This window comes from Archocentrus centrarchus, chromosome 1 (genome assembly GCF_007364275.1).
Source record: "Archocentrus centrarchus isolate MPI-CPG fArcCen1 chromosome 1, fArcCen1, whole genome shotgun sequence".
Lineage (NCBI taxonomy): Eukaryota > Metazoa > Chordata > Actinopteri > Cichliformes > Cichlidae > Archocentrus > Archocentrus centrarchus.
Window position 1 is genome coordinate 31772691 of NC_044346.1, and position 25021 is coordinate 31797711.

The 25021-nt window shown below is 38.6% G+C and overlaps 1 protein-coding gene across 1 annotated transcript; it reads left to right on the forward strand.

The window, feature by feature from the left end:
• The first annotated feature begins 341 nt into the window (after positions 1 to 341).
• Positions 342 to 24944, forward strand: armh3 (armadillo like helical domain containing 3). The gene is made up of 26 exons (XM_030733551.1): positions 342 to 500; positions 1933 to 2042; positions 2141 to 2197; positions 3533 to 3679; positions 4296 to 4403; positions 4528 to 4620; positions 4713 to 4787; positions 4903 to 4989; positions 5418 to 5474; positions 5604 to 5647; positions 6173 to 6233; positions 6317 to 6363; positions 7800 to 7875; positions 8777 to 8870; positions 10353 to 10454; positions 10615 to 10673; positions 10766 to 10831; positions 12207 to 12276; positions 12618 to 12678; positions 12773 to 12861; positions 15267 to 15349; positions 15677 to 15803; positions 16173 to 16248; positions 19371 to 19449; positions 23249 to 23365; positions 24500 to 24944. The coding sequence occupies exons 2-26, from the start codon at positions 1941 to 1943 to the stop codon at positions 24590 to 24592; spliced, it is 2070 nt and encodes a 689-aa protein (XP_030589411.1). The 5' UTR covers positions 342 to 500; positions 1933 to 1940; the 3' UTR covers positions 24593 to 24944.
• Positions 24945 to 25021: the final 77 nt, after the last annotated feature.

Sequence of the window (25021 nt, forward strand, 5' to 3'; positions counted from 1 at the left end):
TTTATTAAATTAATATTTATCATGTTAAATATTTAAATGTGATTAAAATGCGATTAATTTCGATTAATTAATTACAGAGCTCATAATTAATTAGAGTAATTTTTTTTAATCGAGTCCCACCCCTTATATATATATAAATTTAGTTTAGTTGAATTGTTTCATGTCAGAGTATGGCACAAAAAGTCTGCATTTTCAAATAGAAGCTTGGTTTTTGAAACAACGACACACAGACCTACTGTAAAGCAATCTGTCTTAATGCAGTTTAACTTAGCTCAGCACTCTGTGTGACATGTTTAAATTTAACCGTTCATGGTGTGGCTCTTTGCTCAGAAATTCTGCTTTGTGGAACAAACATGTTACAATCTGCGGGGCGCTAGGACCTTGCAGGTGAGGAGGAGGCTTTCGTCAGGCGTATGCTAGCAGTGACTGTATGCTAGCAGATACTGTTAAAAGAATTCATGAACTGCAATAACAACATAGATTTTAATACTTTAATAGAGGTAAGAACAGACGGCAGTCACCAATCAAAGCAATACAAGGCAAACGTTGCTAATGATCCCTCTCAGATAGCTGTTAGCTAAACCATTGTTAAACATTCTTGTGTGATAGGCATTAGCTACGTAGCGTTAGCTTTAGCTGGGAAGAATCTAAGGATTTTATTAGACTAAAATCTGATTACCTATCTGCTAAAAATACTTTTCGGGTGTCTTCTGGACAACAGTACATGTTGGATAGTGTGTTAGTGCTTGTCGTTTACGGCTTGAACCCACCCAGTTAGGTAGCAGTGGGTCAGTAAGCTACTGCTAACTGATAAGCTAGTGGTTCATAACAGCGTACACTTGGGTTAATCAATCGGATACCTAATGTCTATCAGTGTGAGCGGATGCCAACCTGATGCTCAGGTAATCAGTTGATTCAAGCCCATAAGATGTTGGCAATGCAAATTAAGAATGTTCGTTCATTTGGAAATTATTACACATCATTTTTATTATTATTACTTGGCCAGTGGGGCGTATAATTTGCAAAGGAACGGAGTTTTGATGACCTAGCCATATAGTTAGGTAATGCTGTAAAGAGATATGATTTTTAAAATATATATACAATATCTCAGGTGTTACTGCAGACAGTAGGCACTGGACTGGAAGAGTGGTCTCAAGTTAATGTCATATTTCTTGCAAGCAGTGTGATAAATCTGTGCCAAGCTGCAATATAAAGCCATTAAAAAAACGGAATAATTATCAGCATGACCACTGTGGTTTATTCAGTTATTTTTTTAAATTTACTGCCCTGTATAACCAAAACCACAACTGAAATTACCTCTCCAGAGAAATACACATTTTTTGAGTAGCATTTGATAGTACAGCTCAGTTTTAGGGAAATAGTTTTCCCTTAAAAAAATGAAAAAGAAAGTATATATTCATAACATACTCATTATAAAGAGGCTGTTGGATAAAGGTATGAAATCTTGACACGTCAGACTGTTCTCTTGTTTCTATCTTTTTTTTTTTGGATTTGATCAGACAATACAGAGCCTTAGCTTTGTTTTTAGAATAAAACTTTGGGTGCCACAGGCCAGTGCACTCCCAGTGCCAGTCTAAAGCTTGGATAAATGCAGAGGGTTGCATCAGGAAAGGCATTCAGCGTAAAATCTTTGCCAAATCAAACATGTGACTGATATGATGGCTACATTGGACAAAGGATGTTAAATATGTGGCGCTGTGAGAAAGGAAAACAGGAAGATCACAGAGAGAATTCATGGATGTTTTGAAGGAGGACATGCAGAGGGTTGGCATGACAGGATTAGGGTGAGATCGAGGCAGATGATCTGCTGTGATGACCCCTAAAAGGAGCAGCCGAAAGAAGATGACTATCCAGTAAATCTTTAGATTTATTTCTCTAAATGATGTCTTTTCACTGTGCTTCTCTTCTCAGACTTAGTCATGTCTCAGGTGGAGAAGAAAGCAGGCCTGTTAAGGAGGACATCATCCTCTAAAAAGCCCTTGAAAGAGAAGGTGGTTCTCATGTATGATGAGATTTTTGCAGTGAGTATCGCAGAAAGTCAAAGAAGGTCACTGTTGAGAGTTTTGAGAAATAAAATTTATGTTCAAGTGTTAACAGTGTCCTTTTCTGCTTGATTTAGAAAGAAGACCCAGCCAAAAATAACCCTCGTTTCTGGGATGAGCTGTTTCTTATGAAGGTAAAGTACAGAGAAAAATGTGTGCTGTGGCCAAAGTACTGACATTCTGTACTTACGTAGAAGTACAAGTACTTGTGTTAAAAACTACTCTGGTAAAAGTTGAAGTACTGGTTCAACTTCTGTACTCAAGTAAAAGTAAAAAAGTACAGGCTCTGAAATCTACTCAAAGTAAGAAAGTAAAAGTAGCTCCTTGGAGGACGTTTCTACCTCTTTCTTACATCTTTCTCCATCTGAATGAAGTTATCGCTCATTCTTTGCTCTCCCTTAAAATACAGCAGCTGTTCTTTTAGCTAGCAGACACACTGTGTGACAAACTGCACACACTTTTTTTGTCCTTTACATTTTCTGTCATTTATTTTCCTCACTGTTCCGGCGTGCAGCCTCTATGTAAAGTGCAACTTCCTCTGGCTCTTTCCGGTCTCCTAGCGAGCGTTGCAGGAGCCTCTCCCTCTACCGTGTGGGGTGTCTGGTTTCCCCCCCCCCCCCCCCCCCCCTCCCACCCTGTTGTTCCGACTTCCAAGAAAAATTGCTCGCAATCAGAAGCCGGCTCCCGCACTGACCGGAAATGCAGACGTTTCTCAGACACATTAAACCTCAAGTAATGAGGTTGTTTTGAAAATGTAAGAAGTAGAAAGTACAGATACTTGTGTAAAAATGTAGTGAGTAAAAGTAAAAAGTTGTCAGAAAAATAAGTAAAGTACAGATACCTGAAAAATCTACTTAAGTACAGTAACGAAGTATTTGTACTTCGTTACTGTCCACCACTGGTGCTGCATAACAGGAAGTCTCTCACAGTACTCTGGTTGTGTGAAGCTGCAGCTGTGATGTGAATTGAGCACATAGTTTAAAGCAGGGCTCTTCAACTCCAGGCCTCGAGAGCCCCTGTCCTGTAGGTTTTAGATGTGTCCCTGATCCACCACACCTGAATCAAATGGCTGAATTACTTCCTCAGTATGCAGTCAAGTTCTCAAGAGTCCTGCTAATGACTACTATATTTGACTCAGGTGTGTTGAAGCAGAGACATATCTAAAACCTGCAGGACAGGGGCTCTCGAGGCCTGGAGTTGAAGAGCCCTGCTTTAAAGCATGCACACTGTATCGTTTATCATGCATCAGGAAGCACTGATGCACAAATCAGAAACACTGCAGAGATAAGGACTTTGAAGATTGCCAGGTAGTATGTTGTGCAACTTCTCTGCTATGAATAGTTAGACTGCTGCCTTTTATTTAATAGAGTATTGTGAGATTTTCAAGTGGATCTTTCTTAATGACTTATGCTCCTTTAAAATCTAACTTTTTTGCCTTCAAGTTACACCTTCCATCTTTTTTTTGCCAGGTGAACCTAGAGTACCTGGAGTCAAAGTTGGAGAGTGTGGATGGGGAGGATGTCCAGCGCATTCAAGACAACATAAACTCTTTGTTTCACCACTGCGTTCAGGCTCTGGGAGAGGAGCACCAGATCAAAGTGGTCAATGCCCTGCAGGTATTTACAGCTCCCAAGGATCACCTAGATTTTCAACTGCATGCAACATTGTATATATAATCATCACACTAGGAGACTCTTAAGTATGTTGATGAGGTTGTAAAGAAATTATTTAACCTCTTTTTTTTCCTTTTAACGACTGAGAAATTGTTTTAAGCTCGTCTCCATATTTTTACTTTATAATCTAATGTCACAAAAATGTGGAAAAGAATCTGAAAAGTAAACATGAGAAAACAGTTGTTCTAATGTCAAAAAGGAAATGACATCCTGTAATAAATGTGTTGATATGCACAGAGGTGTGAAGAGGTATGTACGATTACTAGAGTTCAGATCATGTCACTGTTAAATCATAACAGATTCATTATGACTTCTGACTTCTCCACAATAGGAGTTAAAGGACCAACAACAGCAGGATCTCAAAAGAATAGCACACATTTACCTGCTGTTCCACATACTTTTAAGATTACACCCTACTGGCAGTACACAGCTACCCAAAATCTGCATAATACTTAAATATTACCCGTGCAAAACCATGTTGGGTGCTTTACTAATGCGTCTGATTAATGAAATCTGTTTCAATCTGTTAAGCAACCTGTGTGCTCTCCTGTATTCCCAGACTCTCTGTGCACTTTTTCGAGGGGTTCACCAGAAGAACAAGTCAGCATCCGGCTTTGACATCATCAACATGCTCATGGGGTTTGATAAGGCTGAGCAAAGGATGAAGGTATGTTAGACACTAAATGAGGAAAAATTGAGTGAAACAGAGTCATAATAAAGATGTAAATGGAAAACTGGGTTGAGTTGCCTTTTTTATTCATTCATATACTTCCTTTGGTTGTCTCCTGTAGGACCTGATGGAGAGACTGGACAGCCTTCTCTGTGGAGACAGCTCAGAGAGTCTTAAGAGCCTTTGCCTCAAATTGTTGCTGTGTTTGGTGACGGTGAGACAGACTGTTTATAAGAATTATAATTTGATATGCTTATTTAGTTGTTACACAAAATGTGACATAGCTTGAAAAAAATATATTTACAGGTAACAGACAATATTAGCCAGAACACCATACTGGAATATGTGATGATCAATAGCATCTTTGAAGCCATTCTGCAGGTAAATCATTAGCATAGAAAATGTAATTCTGTGATTTTTAGTTATATTTTGAACCCATTCCTCTGTACTCTGATCTGTACTGTTCATCCTTGCTCTCCCTCTCTTTCCTGCTCAGATTCTGTCAGATGTATCCAGTAGAGGGCAGCATGGGTATGATGCTGTCGTGCTTCTGGCTCTCCTGGTGAACTATAGAAAATATGAGGTGTGTATGATGTGCATTTGCTGACTGTTGACTGTGCTTGTGTTTCTTGATATAAATCTTTCTTCACAGAACCTTTTGTACAACAGTAGTATACCCAAGTATAAAACCCACTAATAGATACTGACTGGATTGTGTATCCACAAGCAAAGATCAGTCATCCTGTTCTCCACTGATTCCCTTTTGGAAACTGATATTTATCTTCTGCTGTAAAGTCTCAGAATTAGAAGATACATTAGAAGCAATTATTGAAGTCTCTTGTTATGACCGTTGCATTGAGCTGAAAGGCCCCTTAGCCTGACCAGCTGCAGGCCGTGCGCTGTTGTTGGTGTATACACTGTGTAGGAGTCCCCTGAATTTGAGAGGTAGAATAAATAAAGACTGGTCCTTTACGGGCTAATAGCATATTTATGTTTCGTTTTCTTTTCTAGTCTGTGAATCCATACATTGTGAAGCTCTCCATTGTGGATGATGAGCCAACACTAGATGTAAGCATGCTGTCACTAGCCGTACTTTGTAATTGCAGAATAATAAATAGCCAGTCTGATGTAGGTATTCCTTACATCAGACAGATAATCAAAGGTTTCACTGACAAGCTGCATGTTTTTCTTTTCTAGGGAATGGGTATGGTTGTCCACCAAGCTCTGACAGAATATAACAGGTGAGATTTAGAACTTGAATCTGTCAAAAAAAAAAAATTGTTTTTAATGATGCAGTGCACAATGCGCTGAGGCTGCTGGTGTCATCAGTTTAGTTTGATTTATCCTGCAAATGTTCTATTTCTATTCTCCTGAAAAAAAAACAGGCCTTTATAGCTTTAGTTATTTATATCTGACAGCTTTCTTTGGCAGTCTGTAATGTTTTTTGGATGAGGAAAGGTTCAGATATTAAAATGCTGTGTGTGAAGGAGGTCTTGTCTGTCTGCGTGCCTAGACAGACACATCAAAGTGATGGATGATGGCTCAATGCACTTCATTGTTTTTGTGTATAAACTGAATTGCCCATAGATAATAAACTGCAGAGAGCAGAAGGAGGTGTTAGGTAAATGTGTGTTAGGTTAGGTAGTGCTTTTTTTTTTTTTTTCCAGCTGTTTCTTGTGCCTTACCTGCTTTTAATTTATTTGTCATTCACTCCACTTTTTCTTTTCTTTCTACTTTATGTCCATCTGGTCTTTTTCGCTTTTTAGGCAGTACAAAGACAAAGAGGAGGAGAACCAGGGTGGGTTCTTCTCTACCCTCACTAGTATGGTAGGCTCCTGTTCTCATTTTGGTTTAAAGTAGAAATAATTTCATTTCTGTTTAGTTTGCTAATATCATGCTCCTGTGAACAGGTGGGCAGCATGTTTATAGCAGATGCTGACGAGAAGCTCTCTGTACAGTAAGTGCAAAGTTTCACTTCCTACAACAGTCAGCTTCATTGTTCTTTACACTTAGGTTTAAGATTGCAGGAGAGAATTCATCAGTCATTTAGATGCATGGACTTAAATGAAATTAAATCACAATTTTTGCCCATCAGTCTGCATCCAATAAACCATAATAACAGAGGGGCATTTGAGTCTGGCCTTTGACTAAACCACTTAAGCCACTACAGTTTGGCTTTTGCTCCATATTTTGAGTAATTTTAATGCTTAATTGTGAACCATTTCCCAATTTTCTGTCTTAAAAGTAATCTCTGTAATTGACTGCAGTCACCGTTCCTTTGATTCTAACCTGCCTAGCTGTTCATGCTGCTGCGATCCAAACCTGTACCATAATGCTGCCACCACCATGCCTCACTTTATGGATGGTATTTGTCGGGTGACAATTTTTTTTTTTTTCTGGTTTACCATAAAGGCCTGATTATTTGCCATCCTTCCAGCAGGTTCTCTCATTTCTGCTGAGGACCTCTGGAGCTGGGTTAGGTTCCTTTTTACCTCCCTGACCAGCACCCCTCTTACTTGGTTATTTAGTTTGACTGAATGATGAACTCCAGGAAAAGTCTTGTGGTTTCAGATTTCTTGCATCTCACAGGTTTTGGGCCTTGTGGCTTTATAAATCATTTATATGCTTGTTGTGGTCTATTCCTCACAACAGCTTTATAGCAGATGTTGTAGGAAGTTTATTGGACTTCATGGCTTGGGATATAATCACTTTTACACTGTGAGTTATTTAGTGTAGACTGATGGGGAAAAATATAGCAGTAGGCAGTATAACTTTGATGTTTTATGTTGTTTTTGAAGAAAAGAGTAGATATAAACAGTTTTATTGTTTAGCACTGAAAGACTGGCTGAGGCCAACTGACTTCTTCATTTGTTTAAAACTTACATATCATGGCTATGAGGTAACAAGAGAAAATAAGTATAATAAAATCCAGTTTAAATAAGTTCTTGTGAGTTTGTGTTTTGACCCTCACACACAGCAGACCTGGTCCTGCTCTTTTGTTTAAACAATAAATGACTGTAAAAAAAAAATTACAATATTAAAACTTAAGTCAAATACTTGTATCCATAAGCAATGCTTACTGTTGTTCTATATGGGTAATGTCCTCTCTTCTGTTAACATAAAAAAAAAACTATGAGGAGATTTAGGAAATAATTTATTAGTCTGATCAAATATTGTTCAGTAGTTAATGACACAGAAAATTTAAAAAAAGTGACCTGCTGATGCACGAAACCATTGTTAATAAACTTTGAGCACCAGAGTGCTTTTCCAATTGTTCCTTAAGCTTGACTGGGTTAAAGGCTGGGACTCTCAGTCCACTGTTTTTGTGACGATTTGGAGATTTATTTAATAAAAAAATGTGCTCCCTCTAACTAATTTAAATTTCATTTCAAGGACAAATGAGGCAATTCTGCTGGCACTCTATGAAGCTGTGCATCTCAACCGCAACTTCATCACTGTGTTAGCACAGGTAACATACAGCACTTTTTTGTGTTTCTGTGTGCTCACCTTTTTTAGATGTTAGAGGTCAAATAAGTGTTATTCCACCCCTTACGATGTTCATAATTTTGTGTGTTGATGCCTTTATACCTGCATTGTCACTGACAGAAAGTTGGTAAGAAGCAAACTTGGATTTATTTATTTGTCTTTATTTATGAGTGTTTCAAGTGAGGGATTACAGGTTTTTCAATCTTACTATAAGCAAAGCAGTGAGAATACTGAAAGTTTTGACTTTTATGATACCATTTTTAGGAAACTTTACTATTTTTTGTATGATATGTTACCTCATCTTGAGGTTTACATTTTTTGTCTCTTAAATCTTCTGCTACATGTAGTATCTGTGATATGATATGATTTGACAAGACCTGCTGATGCACAAACCTGAAGACAGTGGTTAAGAATATTATAGAATCTTTTTTTTTTATCTGCAGATCTTCTAGATAACTCTATAATAGAGAGAAAACCCCAAGTAATCAGTTAATCCTTTGTGTGCAAGCACATTTAATTGGTGTTTTACTCTTTTACCCATATCAAGACATTTATACTAAAGGGTTTGAGTTAATGACCTAAATAAATATTCAATATTTTTCAAAGGATAGGGATAGCAGCTGTAACCCAGTGCCTCAGGGCCAGCTGATAAACGTGCTGCTTTTTGCAGTTCTATTAGTTGTTTACATATCTCAGGGTAAATGAAGAGATTAGATGAATGATTAATGCATCATTTTGTAGATGTTCTATTCTCTTAAAAGTGATCTGTCTCCACTAATCTTCTTCTTTTATCACTTACACAGCTTTTCTGTACATTATGAGACTTAAGGCAACGTTAGTTGTTATTAATCAGGTGTTTTTATGTGTTTTTTGTTTTTCCACAGAGCCATCCTGAGATTGACATAGCTGCCACACCTACCACCACTACTCCAACCACCCCTACGACGCCACTTGGCACAACGCCGCCCTCCCTTGACAGTAAGCTATTCACTTCTTAATATTTTTGATTTAGACATGTGTAGACTCAGAAAAGCTGACATGGAAGCACATTTTAAACACACTCAGGAGTAGATTTAAACCCAGAAATTGGAACCAGATGAATTTACTTTCTAGAAAGAATGTTTATCTGTTGACTTCAGTAGTCTTTGTCAGATTTAAAGGCGTTCTCCACTAGTTGTTAAAGAAAATGCATTGTATAGACTCAGTACTAAGATTCAGGTTTTCTTTTTTAACCTCAAAGAACACCATCTCACTTTTAAACAGAAATGTAACATACTGAAAATAATGTTCCCCTCAAAGCACCCGAAGAGGCTCAAATATTGCAAAAGTTTCTAAAGCTTTTGGGCATTAATGGTCTCTGCTTCTTTGCTTCCATTTAATCCTAACTTTTTATATGCATTTTTAAACACTTCCTCCAAATCTGGCAGTTTTTGTTCATGTTTGCCTTTTGATACTCAAAAGCAAAGAGGCACAAATACAAAGCAGTGTATTTGTACCATTTTTGCTTTTTATCTGAATTGCGTTCCAAATACACAACTAATTGAACTTGATTTGTTACATCTTAATAAGTTAATTATTAATCCTCCAACTGCTTACTAATCTCACTCTGAAAATGAGTGCATAGCTTCCCATTCAGGTTTTGTGGAAGGCGTATGTTGATGCTGGCATATTGAAAAGCAGCTCGTTTAGCATGCACATGTGCTGTAACTGTTAAAGTACGTGTTCCTGTCTGTGGCTAGCTTTCCCTCCATTGTTTCAAACCTGAGAGCTATATAAAATATAGCTCTCTATATAAAATATTAACCTCTGGCTTCAAGTACAAATGAATGCTTCGCATGCAGTGTTCATCACGACAAGTTGTGAGAGCTTCAGCCCTGAGGCCTTCTGCTTGGAACAGAAATGGTTGCACACACGCACGTGCCTTTTAATCACATCAGGAATATACATTTCCTTCTACAGTACAGCCCCACACGATGGTTTCCTGATGGTGTAATGTTTTTTTTCCCCTGTGGTGAGCCTGCTGTGATCTGAGGCAGAAGGAAACAAATGAGGGTTTTGTGGGGTTGAGGGATGTGACCAGCTCATCATTTAACCATGAATCAAGCTGAAGGTTTCAGAGAGCAGAGATTTTTAAATCAATGCAAATCCTCATCTAGACTGCAAGTTAGATAAAATAGTCACAGAACAGGCAAAAACACATTATTTTTTGTGCATAAATGAGCACTCCTTTTGCCCAAGCAATGTAGTAGTTGTTACAGTTTGCTTTAATTAGGTTTGGGGTTTTTGGAAAGTCATTATTTAAAGATTGGTACTGGCTTCACAGTTTTTTGTTATTTTTATTTTTTTTTTTACTTTTTTGTGACTCTGTTCTGTCTGTGTCCATAGTAAATCTGAAAATAAAGAAATTAGTTTTATTGTTTCTAGCCACTGTGATGATTTTTAACCACATTTGCTGTGTAGTGATGAACAACCCCGAACTGCCTCTGGATCCCAACCTGCAGACCAGCAATCTTCTCATCACCTTCCTCAAGTATGCCTCCATTGTAATGCAGGATACAAAAGGTAACAGAAAGATTTAAGTCCTTCTTATAATTCTTCATTCTGGTAATTTTATCATCAATCTTATCCTGAAGTCCTCATAAATTATATAAGTGTTGTAGTTGTCATCTTGTATATTGTTTATGCTCAGTTGTTTTATCTGCTGCTGTTTTTGTATTTACAGATGAGCACCGACTCAACAGTGCCAGACTGTGCCTGATCATTCTCACCTGCATAGCTGAGGTATGAGAACCTGTAGTCCTACAACAGATGCCACCGCCCACATTCTCCATCAATCTGACCACCTTTGTTTTTAACCCTTCCTTGTGAGATAGGACCAGTATGCTGATGCCTTTCTTCATGATGACAATATGAACTTCAGAGTCAGTCTCCATCGAATGGTGAGTTCACGGTCATGTGAGTGACACTCAGTGAGGATACAAGAAATTATAAACTGCGATTTATTAAAAAAAAAAAAAAAAAAAATTCAGCCTGTTTTCTTTTATGCACGGTAAGAGTACATCACGGCCATTAGCATGCAACAGGTACGAGAAGACATTGCAGGATCAACATTGGGGTCTGTGTTGTGCAGGTTTTTGCGATTATTTGCAGGTGGAGATTTGTGATTTGCATGGTCTCTGTGAACAGGCACATAACAATCCATTGCCAGTTCTAATAGAACATCTTTTTTCACAAACAAATCTAAATGTCACACAGTGGCACAATATGTGCTACAATTTAACAAAGGGTCCCGGTTCTTTTGCCCCGCTAAAATACTTGTAACTGTCACTCACCCTCGCTTGCCAGATTTGACTCCATGCAACTTCTTCCTCTTCCCAAAATGAAATTGAAGGCTCAGGGCTTTGGAGAAGATCCAGTGTGCATCACAGAAGGTTGATGCTTACAGAATGAAAGCTCCAGGGAGCATTTCAAGTGTCGACACTGAGTATGTTGTACAATGTTGGCAGTTGTATGGGGGTATCTACTCTTTTATTTTTTACTTAATTACTTTGTGACAGTTAACTGAACCATATAATCCGCTTCTTCTTGAGTGCATCTCATTCTGTGGATGAACTCAAGCTCCATCATTTTGGACTTCAGCTAGCACCTTGTTCTGCTTTGCATCCTCGGTGAGCTCAAAGTTGTGGTGGATGGAAAAATTCTCCACATGCTACAGGTTGTGGTTAAAGTGGCCCTTCAGCTCACTGATCTTCAGAGCAGGAGGAGGACTGCTGATAGTCCAAGACAATGGAGTTGGAGTACCTCCCACTGCAGGATGAGATCCTCTCAGTGGAAGCAGCTAAATGAAATTGGTTTCTGCTACAACAGTGAGCCAGCTGGTAAGAAAAACACGAGACAGGAAGGTCCGGGGCTAAATGGTTAGCAGTGACTGAACTTTGAAAATATGAGCAAAGGTATGGGATTGCAGATTAATCTCTGTGTGGAAAGCACTGGGTATGTTACTATACGCCGCCACTTATTTGAAGAGAAATGGCAAATTGACAAATTTAATCTTTGTTTTTATGGGCACATAAAAAAATGTTTTGATTGGTTGGTATTGATATCTAGTCAGTTGTCAGTATTTAAGACTATAGCACTCTTTATTGTGTCTCCTAATTTTATTGAGTCTGCTGTATACTGTCAGTTAACAGTAAGTAAGATACAGCAGTAAAAACTGTTCACAAAAGTGAACACAGTGGGCTTGTACAATTATTCTTAATAAAATTACAGTGTATCTGTTCATATATACATATTTTTTAATTCTATGTTTTTCAGCCCATGAGGCACAGGAAAAAAGCAGTGGACAAGAACATCCCATCACGGCCGCTGGTGTGTGCTGTTCTAGGTATGAAGCTCTCATTTACTGTTAATTAAAATCGGCAGTGATATTTGTGAGCTGTAAGGTCTAATGAGGTCTAACTTCTGAGTTTTTGCATCAATTAATCCTCATCAGCATTAGGTAATTAAATCAGCTGTTGTCAGTTCTGAATCAATTCAGAATCATAACATTGTCTTTTTTTTGGTATGTTTTGCTTTACAATTTCACACACTTATCTTCACCGAATAGAAAGATGTTTGATTTTTCTTGGTCCATTCATCTATTCACTGACTTTAAGTATTTTGCAGTGTGAGATTTGAGGTCAAAGGTTGTGTTCTTTTGTGTATCTTCTGTACCCCTTGGTGTAGATCTGATGGTGGAATTTGTCGTCACTCATATGATGAAGGATTTCCCCATGGATTTATACCTGTGAGAACACATTAAATTGCACATATATTGTTATGACTCATCATCCACCAACAAACTCGTTTAACCACAGTTTGTTGTCGTATTTGCTGTTTAGGCGCTGTGTGCAGATCATCCACAAACTTCTCTGTTACCAGAAGAAATGTAGAATCAGGTTACACTACACCTGGAGAGAGCTTTGGTCAGGTAATGATACCTCATCTTCTCATTTATGTACTGTTTGTCAGAAAATAAGCCCCATTTATGATAGGCTTCATATCCCATCTGAATTTAATGAAATACCAGCTTTTTTAGTTTTACATCATGGGTCATCTCATGATTTAAATCCTAGTGTCCTTGTATTTTAGAGTGAATCCCAGCATTGTCATTTTCATTCTAGTTTTTTTACCATTTAGCTCAAAGTACAGTCTGAAGAACAATTGCCTATTTATGACGTTGTGTCATAAAAGTAAGTAGACAAGTTGAATTTTATGCAAAGTACTAAACTGAGCGATTAAAGTGACCTTTTTACTGTCAGGACCATATGGTGAAGTTTTAGGATGTAATGTGTTTATATTCTTTTAAAGGGAAATTGCTATGCTCAGTTGCATATTTTTATTCTTGGAATCCACTAGAGTTGCCTTTCTGATTCACAGTTCAAAAAGAATCCTTACTTATCTTATAATGGGCATTTGTGCAGCCCCTTAAATTAGCTGCTGTCAGAAAAAAAGCTGTTTTAGCTCCTCTCCCTTTAAGTTTCTTCTGATTTGTTTCCCATCGCAAACAGAAGATCTGAACAGTGGGTGGCTGGGGTTTCTGTGCTCACAGCCAGAGCTGTGTACCTGAGATGAGCATGTTAAGATTATTGGCTGTAACTGACATGCACAGCGAAGTGCAGGAAAAAAATAGCTGTTTGAAACTGAACAGTAAGAGTAGTCTGAAACCACCATCGCAACAGTGTATATGGTCATGTGAAAAATACATTTTTCACAGGACTCTAGGCAGTCTGTGAAAAACTTAAGTCCTCCTTTACTGTTTCCAGAATTAAGATTAGTAGCAGTCAGTTTGAATAATTGATCATCAGCAAGTGTAAGCACTTCTGTAAAAGTGGAAGTTTTGTCAGTTTGCTGCTCTGGAGCATTCAGGTGTGTGTTAACAGAATGCCAAAGTCTTCCCAGAAATGGATGTCCCAGCAAATTTCACTCCATGGTCAGACCGTGCAGTGTTCAGAGAAATTCCAAAAAACTCAAGAGCTACATCTCAGACTCTACAGGCCTCAGTTAGCATGTTAAATGTTAAGTTCATGATGGTACAATTAGAAAAAGAAGTGTGGCTTATTTGGAAGGGGAGAAATACCATGGCAGCATGGCATCTGAACAAACCACAAGACATCTTGAACTATGTCCTTTGGACAGCGGGGAGCAAGCACAAACACTTCATACCAACTATAAAACACGATGGTGGAGGAATGATGACTTGTGCTTATTTTGCAGCCACAGGACGTGGGCACCTTGCAGTCATTGAGTTGACCATGAACTCCTCTGTTTACCAAAGTATTCAAGAGTCAAATGTGAGGGCATCTGTCTGATGGCTAAAGCTTGGCCCAAACAGGTTGAAATGCTGTGGTGGGACCTTAAGACAGCTGTGCATAAATTAATGCCTGCAAACCTCAATGAACTGAGGCAACCTCGTAAAGAAGATTGAGCCAAAATTCATCCACAATAACGTGAGAGACAGATAGTCAAACAGAAAATTAACTTCAAGTTAAACTTCAAATTAATGCTGCTAAAGCTGGCTATAGGAGCTACTGAATCATGGGGTGTACTTAGAGTCCTGTGAAAACATTCTTTTTCACATGACTGTGGATGTATATACCTGAAAATAAGTAAAAGCACAATAGTTTCTCTTTAAATTAAGCTTCAGTAATTTGAGACACAGTGTATGAATAATTTAATATGTTTGATTTGCTATATATCACCTCGTGAGCTGAGCAAATAGTTCCTGCTTTTGCAAAAGAAACACAATTTCCTTCTAAAGTCGTTGGGCCTGTTCTTTTGGAAACGTATTGCATCATTGAAACCAGATAATGAGTCTCTAAAGAAAGCACAATCCATCCTCGTGGCCTTGTTTTCAGCCTGGTCAACAAACAATGGGATAACATTTCAGTTTGTAATGGCCTCATCACACTGTGTCTCATTAGAATACAGATTCCTCTAATCAGACCAATAATCAGCTTAATTCCCTGAATAACCCTGACTCTCTTCTCCTGGTGGAGATAATAGCGTACCATGAAATGACACTGGAGAGAAAAAATGAATTAGATTGTTTGTCTTCTTTTATTATGTTGTTGTGCCAACTTGTGTCAGAGCTTTTTTTTCAAGTGTGCACATTTGGTTCTTGGGTTTTGTTTTCCTCATAAAAGCTTGTGAAGACGCTTGATTTGGGTGTTGAAAGCCCCCCCCCCCCCCCCCCCCCCCCTCCTGTGATTCCATTATCTACCTTAATAAAGATACACACCAGCAAAGCAGTCTGCTGCCATATGCCTCTGCTGGTAGACAATTAGCAACACTCCTCAGTATTTCATTAATGCAAGCATGTCTCCCTCTACATAGCTCTCATCAACCTCCTGAAGTTCCTGCTGTCAAATGAGACCACACTGCTGGCCAAGCACAACATCTTTCATCTGGCCTTATTGGTAAGAATCATACACTCTCAAAAAAAAACTGGAGACAGGAGCATGAGAGAGTACAAACCACAGTGATCATTAGTTTAACAGACACTGAATTTGTCAGAGTTTATAGTAAGAAGACAGACAGATGCTAATATCGGTGTTGCTTGAACTCCAGCTGTGCCTGTCTAAACAGATTTTATTAGTTTGTCCAAGAAGACGAGCAGCGCCAAACAGATGCAGTATCAGTTTAATTTCCCTTTAGAAATCCTATTTTTTATTTATTTTTTTCCCCTTTTGGGTACTTTCTGTAAACGCACTGTTCCACTAATCCTAATGTGTCTTCATATCCAGGTGGTAAACCTCTTCAACATGTTCATAACTTACGGCGACACGTTCCTGCCCACCTCCAACAGCTACGACGAGCTGTACTATGAAATCGTACGAATGCACCAGGTCTTTGAGAACCTCTACTGTATGGGTATGTAACCTCAGTTTTATGTTGATCAGGTCATGAGAAAACACATACAAAAACACCAAAATTCAATCAACTTGACAACATTTAGGAAAAATACTGCTGCAAATACAGAATACACGAACACACAGAGACATGCTGTTAATCAAGACTTGCTGGAATGCACTTGTAATTGTAATAGTTAGTGTGAGGTAAACTGGAGTGCATGAGTTTTTAATTTTTTTTTTTTAACATTCATTTTACCAGTCATGTTTAATAGATAACCCAGGATATAGAAGTGGCTGCAGCCCTGATCCTGACAAATAAGGAGCTGTGTACAAATGTGCCTCTACATGGATGTGATTTTGTATATTTCTGTCATTCTCTGCTTTCCAGTTCTGAGAGTATCAACCAACACAGGCCAGTGGAAGGAGGCAGCCAGTAAAGTCACACATGCCCTTGTCAATGTTCGGTAAACACACACACACACGCAGACACACTCTTTATTCTGAAATCTGTATCCTAAGAAGGAGAAATGAGTCATATTGGATTGAATGGAATTGAAAGTGAGTGAAGTCTTTGGAGCTGTAATTTGGGTTCTCTACCAACTGACTTTATTTTTAGTCCCCTAGGCCCCTCTGTTTTATAAATTTTAAGCTTTTATCTCCTTCGCCCCAACCTCACACAGATATTGTACTTGGTCCCTTTTTCAAATTTTTTTCCCAGTAATCTCCCTTTCCTCCTCCGTCTTCTCTGAGGAGATGATCATCTGAGGTCACCCTGGCTTGAAGGCCCCTGAGGGCACCCGTATGAACAGGATTCTCCTTGAGGATTTACCATCTATAGTGGACTCGTGATAGAGCAGCATCCTTGGGTAAATAGGCAGACAGAAGAGTTGAAGGAAGGGCTGGGAGTAAGACTGTAATGAAGTAAATTTTAAAAGAATGGCTGAATAAATACACAAAGACAGAAGCCTGGAGAATTCTCAAAAGATGGTCTTATAATAAACTTAAATGAAGGGGCTGATCCCATTTTACTTCCATCTATTCATTCCTCTATAGGCTGGCTCCCCATACATAAATGACAGCAGAATTATCATTGCTGAGAATCCTCTGCATGTTTGTCACTATAATCTGTTTGATATATGACGCAATCTAAGCCAGTACAAAATAAGCCATTTAATCTCTCGGTTGTGCTTAGTGCATCAACTCATATTTGAGCTATAAAGCAGTTTATTTCTTGGAAATAAATGCTAATGATGGAGAAGATTGCTTCTGAATTTAGATTTGATTCCCTGGAGTACTCAAACACTATAAAGGAGACACTGAGATGGAAGTGATCAGAAATGAGTTTCGTGTAACAGACTCTAGATTGTGTTTTTTAGAATGGGCTTTGTCAAAGAGTTTAAATTTAAAATATTTACACCTTTAATATAATTGTATTATTAAGTATTATTTGAATCTAAGCAAGAGTAGTTCAACAGATGGCCTTTAAATTAAACTGAAATGTGTGGAAGGCTAGCTAGAATGGTATATTGTGTATACAGCCAAAAGTATGTGGACATCCCTGCTGCATACTTTCAGCAGATTTCAGCCACCCTGTGCATCATTTCACAAACTTTGGTAGGACATCAAGTTTGATGGACATAAACTATATGGCAATAATGCTTATTGAACTGGGACCAACATGCACAGCTTTTTATTTCTCTGCTCTTTGTTTCCATTCTAAGCTGTCCTTTGCATGGTCATGATAACGTCTGGAGGATACATCACATAAACAAGCTTCTCGTCCCACAACTCAACTAGATTTTTCTTTTCGTTGTATCCCAAACATTTTGTTGTGCATGATTGAATTTCTCATGTGCTCAGTTTTGTTCCAGGCGTTCTTTGGTTGACAGCAGCCACTTTCACATTGGTCATTTTTCATCTGGGACAGCCAAAAATTTCATAGTGTACAATATGACCAGCTTTTAGTACATTCAGATTGGCACTGTTTACCTGGCCGGGACCCTCAGTTCCAACTTTCTGTGCTTTAGAAAGATATTTTAGACCTCTTCCACATTAACCATTTCACCCCCCCCCCCCCCCCCCCCCCCCCCTTTGACAGTGGAACAAGTGAGGAATGTTTGATTGTAGTTCATAATTGCTGCCTGCTGTGCTAATCAGATCATTATTTTAATTTGATAATTTAGCTAACTAGCTAGCATGGGCCCTTCCTGTCTCTGTAGTCCTTCAGCTCTGGCTCTCCACCTGGCACTCCAGCTCACAGCTGCTGCAGCAGGTGGAGAACTGGTTTATGTGCTGCTCACAGAGCTTGCCAAGGCTTCAGACAAGGACTACCATCAGCCGCTGCAGTGCATGATGGAGTTGGAGTTAATCCATAGGATAGGAGACTTGCTTTAGAGCAGCTGATTTATTGCTCAGTTATTTATTGTCACAAAATACTTGGCAGATAAAATATTTGGAGACAGACTTACGGGATGAATTATTTATTAAGTCATTCACCAAACTAGGGCTGCAGCTAACTATTATTTTAGTAATCAAGGATTCTATTGATTATTCCATCGATTAATTGAATAATCACATAAGACATACTTTTGTCTTATTAACAAGTAATAATAAATATTCAAAAGAGAAAAAAAAGCACAGGTCTTTTAAAATAAACTGCTCATTGGTTTCCATTAGCAATGATTTTAATACTTCAATTGTGAATGTCTGTAAAAAACCAACCCTTTTAATGTATTTATGTGCCACATTAAAATCATATTTTTTAAAGAAAAATGTTTTTTTAATGCAAAAATAATTACAAGTATAGTAGTGTCAAATACAATTAGGTAAACTAAAGCATAAAATAGCCTTTACTCTGTTTTTGTGGATGGATTTCTTATATTAGGCAGGTGTCACTGCCGTATAAAGTAGGAAAGCTCGACAGGCTTCAGCACGGCGCAAAAGACATTGTATCAGACTAAGTTAACAGTTTGTCTGTATCTTTACTGTAGATATTTTGCTGTGTTAAACAAACGGCAGTGGATGGGAACATTGGGGCTTGTTGAGCAGGTGGTTTAAGGTATCCCTCCAGCTTTGACCCAGTCACGGTTTTAATGGTGATTACAGGAACAAGCGCTGATGTTTTAGATCCTCCACCTGAGCTCACCGTCACAGTAACGGCTCCGCCTCTTTGCTCTTTGCCGTGTGTGTTGACAGACTCCGTCTCTGCGTTAGACTGTGACAGCATCATCTTCACTGCTGCTGTTTTTTTGTTGAAATACTGGGGCCTACACGGTTTTAATGCTGTAATACTTCTTATTCACAAGTGTACTCCTAAATACGTTTCTATTGCACGTCTGATTTTAGTTGCAAATGTGGGTGAAACGCTTGCTCTTACGTGGTGACACCTGAGTGCTGCCGAGTTGTGGATTAAACAAAGCAACGAAGCAAAAAAATTGCGTCAAGGATTTTTTTATTTTATAATCAAGTCGTTGCAGCCCTACACCAACATACACCCAACATGGATTTCGCTCCCATGCCTAATTTAAAAAACAAAAAAAAATCTTTTGTCTTTCATTTTAGAAGTACCTTTACTTTTGTCTTTCAGGGCCATAATCAACCACTTTAACCCCAAGATTGAGTCGTACGCTGCTGTGAACCACATCTCTCAGCTGTCAGAAGAGCAGGTAAACATCACACACTTTACCTGTTTTTGCACTTTAAAAGTTGCATGTAAATAAAAATGAACTTCCACATCATCTTGGGGCCATTTGGGCTGAACTCCACTGAAGCGTCACGCTTGTCATTTCAAAAGAAAATCTTATGAATTTTTCAGTAAACAGTGAACAACACTCAAGTGTTTGAGGAGCAGCTCACTGTGTTTTTTTTTGGGGGGGGGGGGGGCTATTCATCAAGCTGTAGTTACAGCAGTGTGGCACAAATGAATGACTCAAACATTGGTTATGGTGATGACACACACAGAAAAGCAGTTGTTATCACACACATCACCGAGCTTAAAACTCATCATGGCAGATTCAGGGAAACATTACACTGAAAGGCAAGCTTGAGTTATTCTCATTTGAGATTTTATTGTACATCAAATACAAGCAAATGTTGCCATTTCTCTGGTGTCTGCAGCTGCTCTTGTAGAAATAATGGCAATCTTTGCACGTAGTCCCGCTCGTTTGCTAACACAAACAGAGTGTGGACTGCGTCATTAAGCAGAAGCGCTTGGGCGACTTTTGAAACAGTAATTTTTGGAAATACGTGAGCCGGGACTGGAAGGAGCCTGAACTGATATGAGCTCTATAAGCTCCATTTAAGACTTGTGTGAGGTCTGTTGGGATGGGAAACGGCAGTAAAATACGGGTTTGTTTTTTTGTTTTTTTGAGAGTTGATAAGAAGTGATGGATTAGGTCATTATTCTCGCCAATAACCTCGCTGCTTTTATCTACTAGATTTATTCACAACAAAGAGGAATGCAAGAAGTTAACTCTGGTGTCAATGAGCTCCCAGTGGTTTTATGTTATTTTTCACCTTTGGTATTAACAGCCTTTTCATTTGATACAAAATGTTCTTGGTTTGAAGCGGTAGTTGGTTTTCTCTGGATTCTCTGGTTACCTGTCAAAGTTCAAAGATAGGCATTTTAGGTTACTTAGTTATTCTAAATTGGCCATAATTGTGGATGTGAGTGTGTTTGGTTGTCTGTTTGTGTTAGTAATGGACTGTCGACCTGTCCAGGGTGTTCCTCACCTCTTTCCTGATACAGCTGAAATAGGCTACAGTCCTCCCCTGACCCAAGTTAAATGAGCAGTTAAGGAAAGTCAGTGGATTGTTTGTGAGAGCTGACAGTTTCCATCCATCCGCTACAATATCTATAAATTGATCGTATCTAGCAAATGTAGTGGTAATGCATTGCGTTCTTTTATCAAAAACATATTTCAGAAAGGCATTTTACAAACTTTTTTAAAAAAAAATTGGCACTTTGTTAACCTTAGATAACTGAGTTTTATTACATATAATTAAAACTTTAATTACTCATGACCTACTACTATTTTTAACTGATTTGCTGACAGTGCTACAGCATTTAACTCAGTTATATCACTTTTGGATTTTTTTTTTCCTCCAATAAGACCATTACTGGTGCCCAGAATTACTTTTTAGTTTTTTTCTAAGATGTTCAAAGAAGCTATATTGTATTGATGTGATTTTAGTGTATTGTTTTTCACTAACTTCTAAATATAAAAAAAAAAAAAAAATAATAGTTACTGCTGTTTGTATGAAGTATTTTATCTGGTTTACCTGATCTGTGGTATTTATTTGGCCTGAACACAACACATCACATCTTAGCTGTCTAAAACATATAAACTGCAGAGCAGCATGAAGCCATGCTGACTGTGCTGACAGCGTGCTTCAGAGAGGCTGTAGATGCTAAGACCTGTCCAAACCTTCTGACACGACTCTCAAATATAAAGACAATCTTCTCTCCACCGAGTATGCAGAACACTGCAGGATACTGTGTAAAATATTATAAGAGGCCATCAATAAATCTTCTATATTTTTTTATTTTTTAAGCTAATTACGCTTTGTGCTGAATTTTTACTGCACAAAATAATTACAGCTTGTAACTTGAATCAAGAGCAAAAAACATAGTGTGAAGCCTTTTAAATGGCTGCTTTGGGTTGATTCATTTATTGATCAGCATGCTCATGCCAGTAAAATAATTTTTTCTGGTTATAAATGATACAATAAAGGCTGACCAGTGGAGCCTCTCAGCAGCAGTATGCAGCTGTGGACTCAAATATATGTAACAGAACAGAGATAAAGAAAGCAGGAACACATGACATCTCCAGACTCAGCTCTTTGCTTTTCTCTCCTCTGCTTCTGTCCCTTGCTCTTTGTATTTCAGTGAACTGAAAGAAACTTTGAATTTTTGGCATACTGTCCTCACACACACACACACACACACACACACACACACACACACACACACACACCAACACACATAAACCTCCTGCACTCCAACCCTCTGGAGCGTCTTCATTCTCTATAGTGACACCAGAAGACGGATGGCCTCCAGAGGCACGCAGCATTAAAACAAGATGCTGTACGCTCTGTTCCTCACACAAAGTACAATACTGGAGTGCAACACCAGTCAAAACACACATAAAGCCTGCTTTTTATTTTGTCCACGCATCGAGATAAAGACAATGACAACTGCATGTCAATCATATCTGCTTAGAGATTCAGAAAGTTGCTTAGCTGATTCGAGCATGCGTGTGCAAAATGCTCAAGCAAATGCTTTCCTCCCTCTTTGTTAAAAATCATACAATCAAGGCTTATTTACATTTTTTTTTTTCTTCTAAACAGTTTGTCACAGCTCTCACTTTCTCTCTTTTACTCCTTCTTTTTCATTAGTTTGGGTTACTATTCAAACCTCCCTCTGCTTTTTTACACAGATGAGGGAGATGGAGAGGGAGAGAGGGATATGGGTATGAATTTTTCATCAGTGTACCACCAGAGGTGAAGTAAAAACAACAGTACTTTTTATCCACAGGCAGAGCTGTAGATTTATTAGGCTCCCAGCCTTTAATAAGTCTAAAAATGTTGATTCAGCTGTACAGTAAATAAAGTGCCTTCACTAAAAGAGAATTATATTATGCATAAATGAAATAAGACCTATATGTAAGTTAACGTATGGGTGTTCGCTAGATGAAAGCTGGATGTGTTTGAGAGGAGTGTGTTTGTAGAGCCTCTCTGAGAAGCATGACAAAGTGCAGCTCATGTTCCTCGCTGTGAATTTTTCATGCTGCGTGGAGTGTTTCTGGAGCGTTAATGAAATAATGAAAAAGGTCTGTTTAGTGGCTCTTTCACAGCTGAAAGGTGTGGAGATTCTCTGCGTAATTACCCCTGTTTTTAGCCGGCCTTGTTATCTCAGCTGGACGTTAGCTGAGGCAACGCTTTCTTCTGCATATGCAACCGTGGTACATACACACCTACTCATGATACTGTATTACACATAGCTTAAAACTTTCACTGTGAAAATGCCCTTAATCTGTGTGTTACCGGTCTGTTCAAAGCAAGGTAATTAAACAAAGGCAGCTGAATAAGCCTGTTACAGGCCAAACTAAAGGTGCAGACATTTGTGAGAAAGTGGGACAGAAGAACTAAAACACGGCAAAGTCTATTAGTAAAATCAGGTCTCCTTTTTTTAATTACATGTGAAACAGTTCATTACAGTAAGGCACATTATGACTGGAAGTAAGCTGGAGAGGAACCAAATGTTTTGTAACAGCATTGCAACACTGCATGATCCCTCATAAATAAAAGTGTCATAATAAATTATTTAACGCTAATTAATATTTAACTGCTTGGTAACTATTCCAAGTGTTTGCTGTAAGATGCAGTAACTGCTCTGTATTACGGAGTTGAGGGAATCACGTGAGACGTGATTTTAATTTTGTGTTTGCTGTACCTTTTTTTTAGGTGTTGGAAGTGGTACGATCCAACTATGACACACTGACCCTCAAACTGCAGGATGGACTGGACCAGTTTGAGAGATACTCGGAGCAGCCCAAAGAAGCCGCTTTCTTCAAGGAGCTGGTAAGGGAGGGAGAGCGATGTGTTGTAATTGTTGAGGGTTTTATCCAATCCATTCGGACTCTTTCCCAAATGCATCCAGTCCACTGTTTGACACAAACAGCGTCATCTGTCTGTCATGAGTGTTAAAAAACTTTTTTTTTTATTCCATATTTTAATGCAGTGGTTTTTTTTTTTGTAAGCCACCACTTGTCAGTTTGTTTTGTTATTGAATTAATGGACTAAGTACAAAACAGGACAGAAGTAGCAGAAAAAGTACAAAGTAACAAAACAGCTGGGAGGAGTTTTTTTTTTTTTTTTGGGGGGGGGGAAAGATGCAATTATAAAGTTTCAGGACTCCCACCATAAAAAATTACAAATCTTGATGTAAATATGATCAGTCTTCTGTTCTGTTCACCTTCTTGTTTGCCTCTGGACCACTTTCAGTGCAGCTGCTGTTATGTTGCTCTGTGGAGGCCTCATTCTGTCCTCTTGCACTTATAAGGATCTAAATTCATTTTGGGAAAAAGAACCAAAGGTGGCAAAGCAGTCTACTTGCACTGAACGTCCTCCCTCTGACTCGTCAGGATGTTGCAGTAGAACTTTGCATTGGTAGCTGTGAACTCTTCATCAGAAGCCTGCAGTTTTTTTTTAATCTCTGTCCTTTCTTGGATAGTGCAACAGTGAAGAGTAGACAGTAGACCCATGAGGCATATGGGCGCCTGCTCACACTGTGAGCTAATCTGGTGTCCAAAGACTGCAGTTCTGATAATTCATTATGTTAAAATTGTGTGGAAAGAAAAGTTTGTTTGGGTTATGCAGTAGTTTGAGGTCTATGGAAAAATAACCGGCAAGTGTCAGAACAGAACTTCCATGGAGTGATATAAAAATAGCAGTGATCAGGAGGTCCATGAGAAGGTGTCCTTGAAGCAGAGATTGTTTTGCGTGGGGTTTGGTTTTTCTGTGAATTTCATAATTTGACATCTCGTCAGTGACAGTGACATTAATTGATTTCACTGCTTTTAATGTGTTGAAACCTCAACAGGAACACAGAGAAGTGGAGCTGATCTGGAGAGGTTGTTGTGAGTGGAATGAGATGTGTGGATGTGCACTTTCACACAAACATAAAGCCCTTGTGTTAAATGTGTCTGTCTCCAGGTGCGCTCCATCAGTCTGAATGTGAGGAAGAATGTCTCCCTGAACACGCTGAGTCAGGACGTCCTGCTCAAAGAGTTCTCCACCATCTCCTGAGACACACCCTTCAACACGGACGTGTAAATGTACTTTCAACATAAAACAGATACATTAACAATCCCGGATTGTTCTTTCCATAAATCATTTTTCATCTTCTGTGTCCTGTGAACTGGACAGTGGGAAAATGATCCTGCAGAGACACTGGAAGGCTGGATGCAACTTAAGGACAGACCTAAAAACTCTCCAGACTTTGATCCTTTGTGCTTGTTCATGTGTGTGTTGATTTAAAGAAGTGCCCATATTGCACTGGTTCCTCGTGCAATCAGCAGTATTGGCTGGACTGTTAGCTGAGACTTAAGTTTTGATTTATGATGGTAAAATAAAAGTATTTCAGTCCTCTGGTGTTTAACTAATCACATTTTATGAATCATCTCTTTAGCAGTTTGTCCTTCCCGACAACATTAGTGATGGTGATGCTGAGCCTTT

Bases quoted from the DNA above. Each gene is read 5' to 3' on its own strand.
- armh3 (XM_030733551.1), top strand. From the start codon at position 1,941: ATGTCTCAGGTGGAGAAGAAAGCAGGCCTGTTAAGGAGGACATCATCC. The intron at 4,990-5,417 runs GTGTGTATGATG...TTTCTTTTCTAG, and splicing joins TGAACTATAGAAAATATGAG to TCTGTGAATCCATACATTGT. The intron at 7,876-8,776 runs GTAACATACAGC...GTTTTTCCACAG, and splicing joins TCATCACTGTGTTAGCACAG to AGCCATCCTGAGATTGACAT.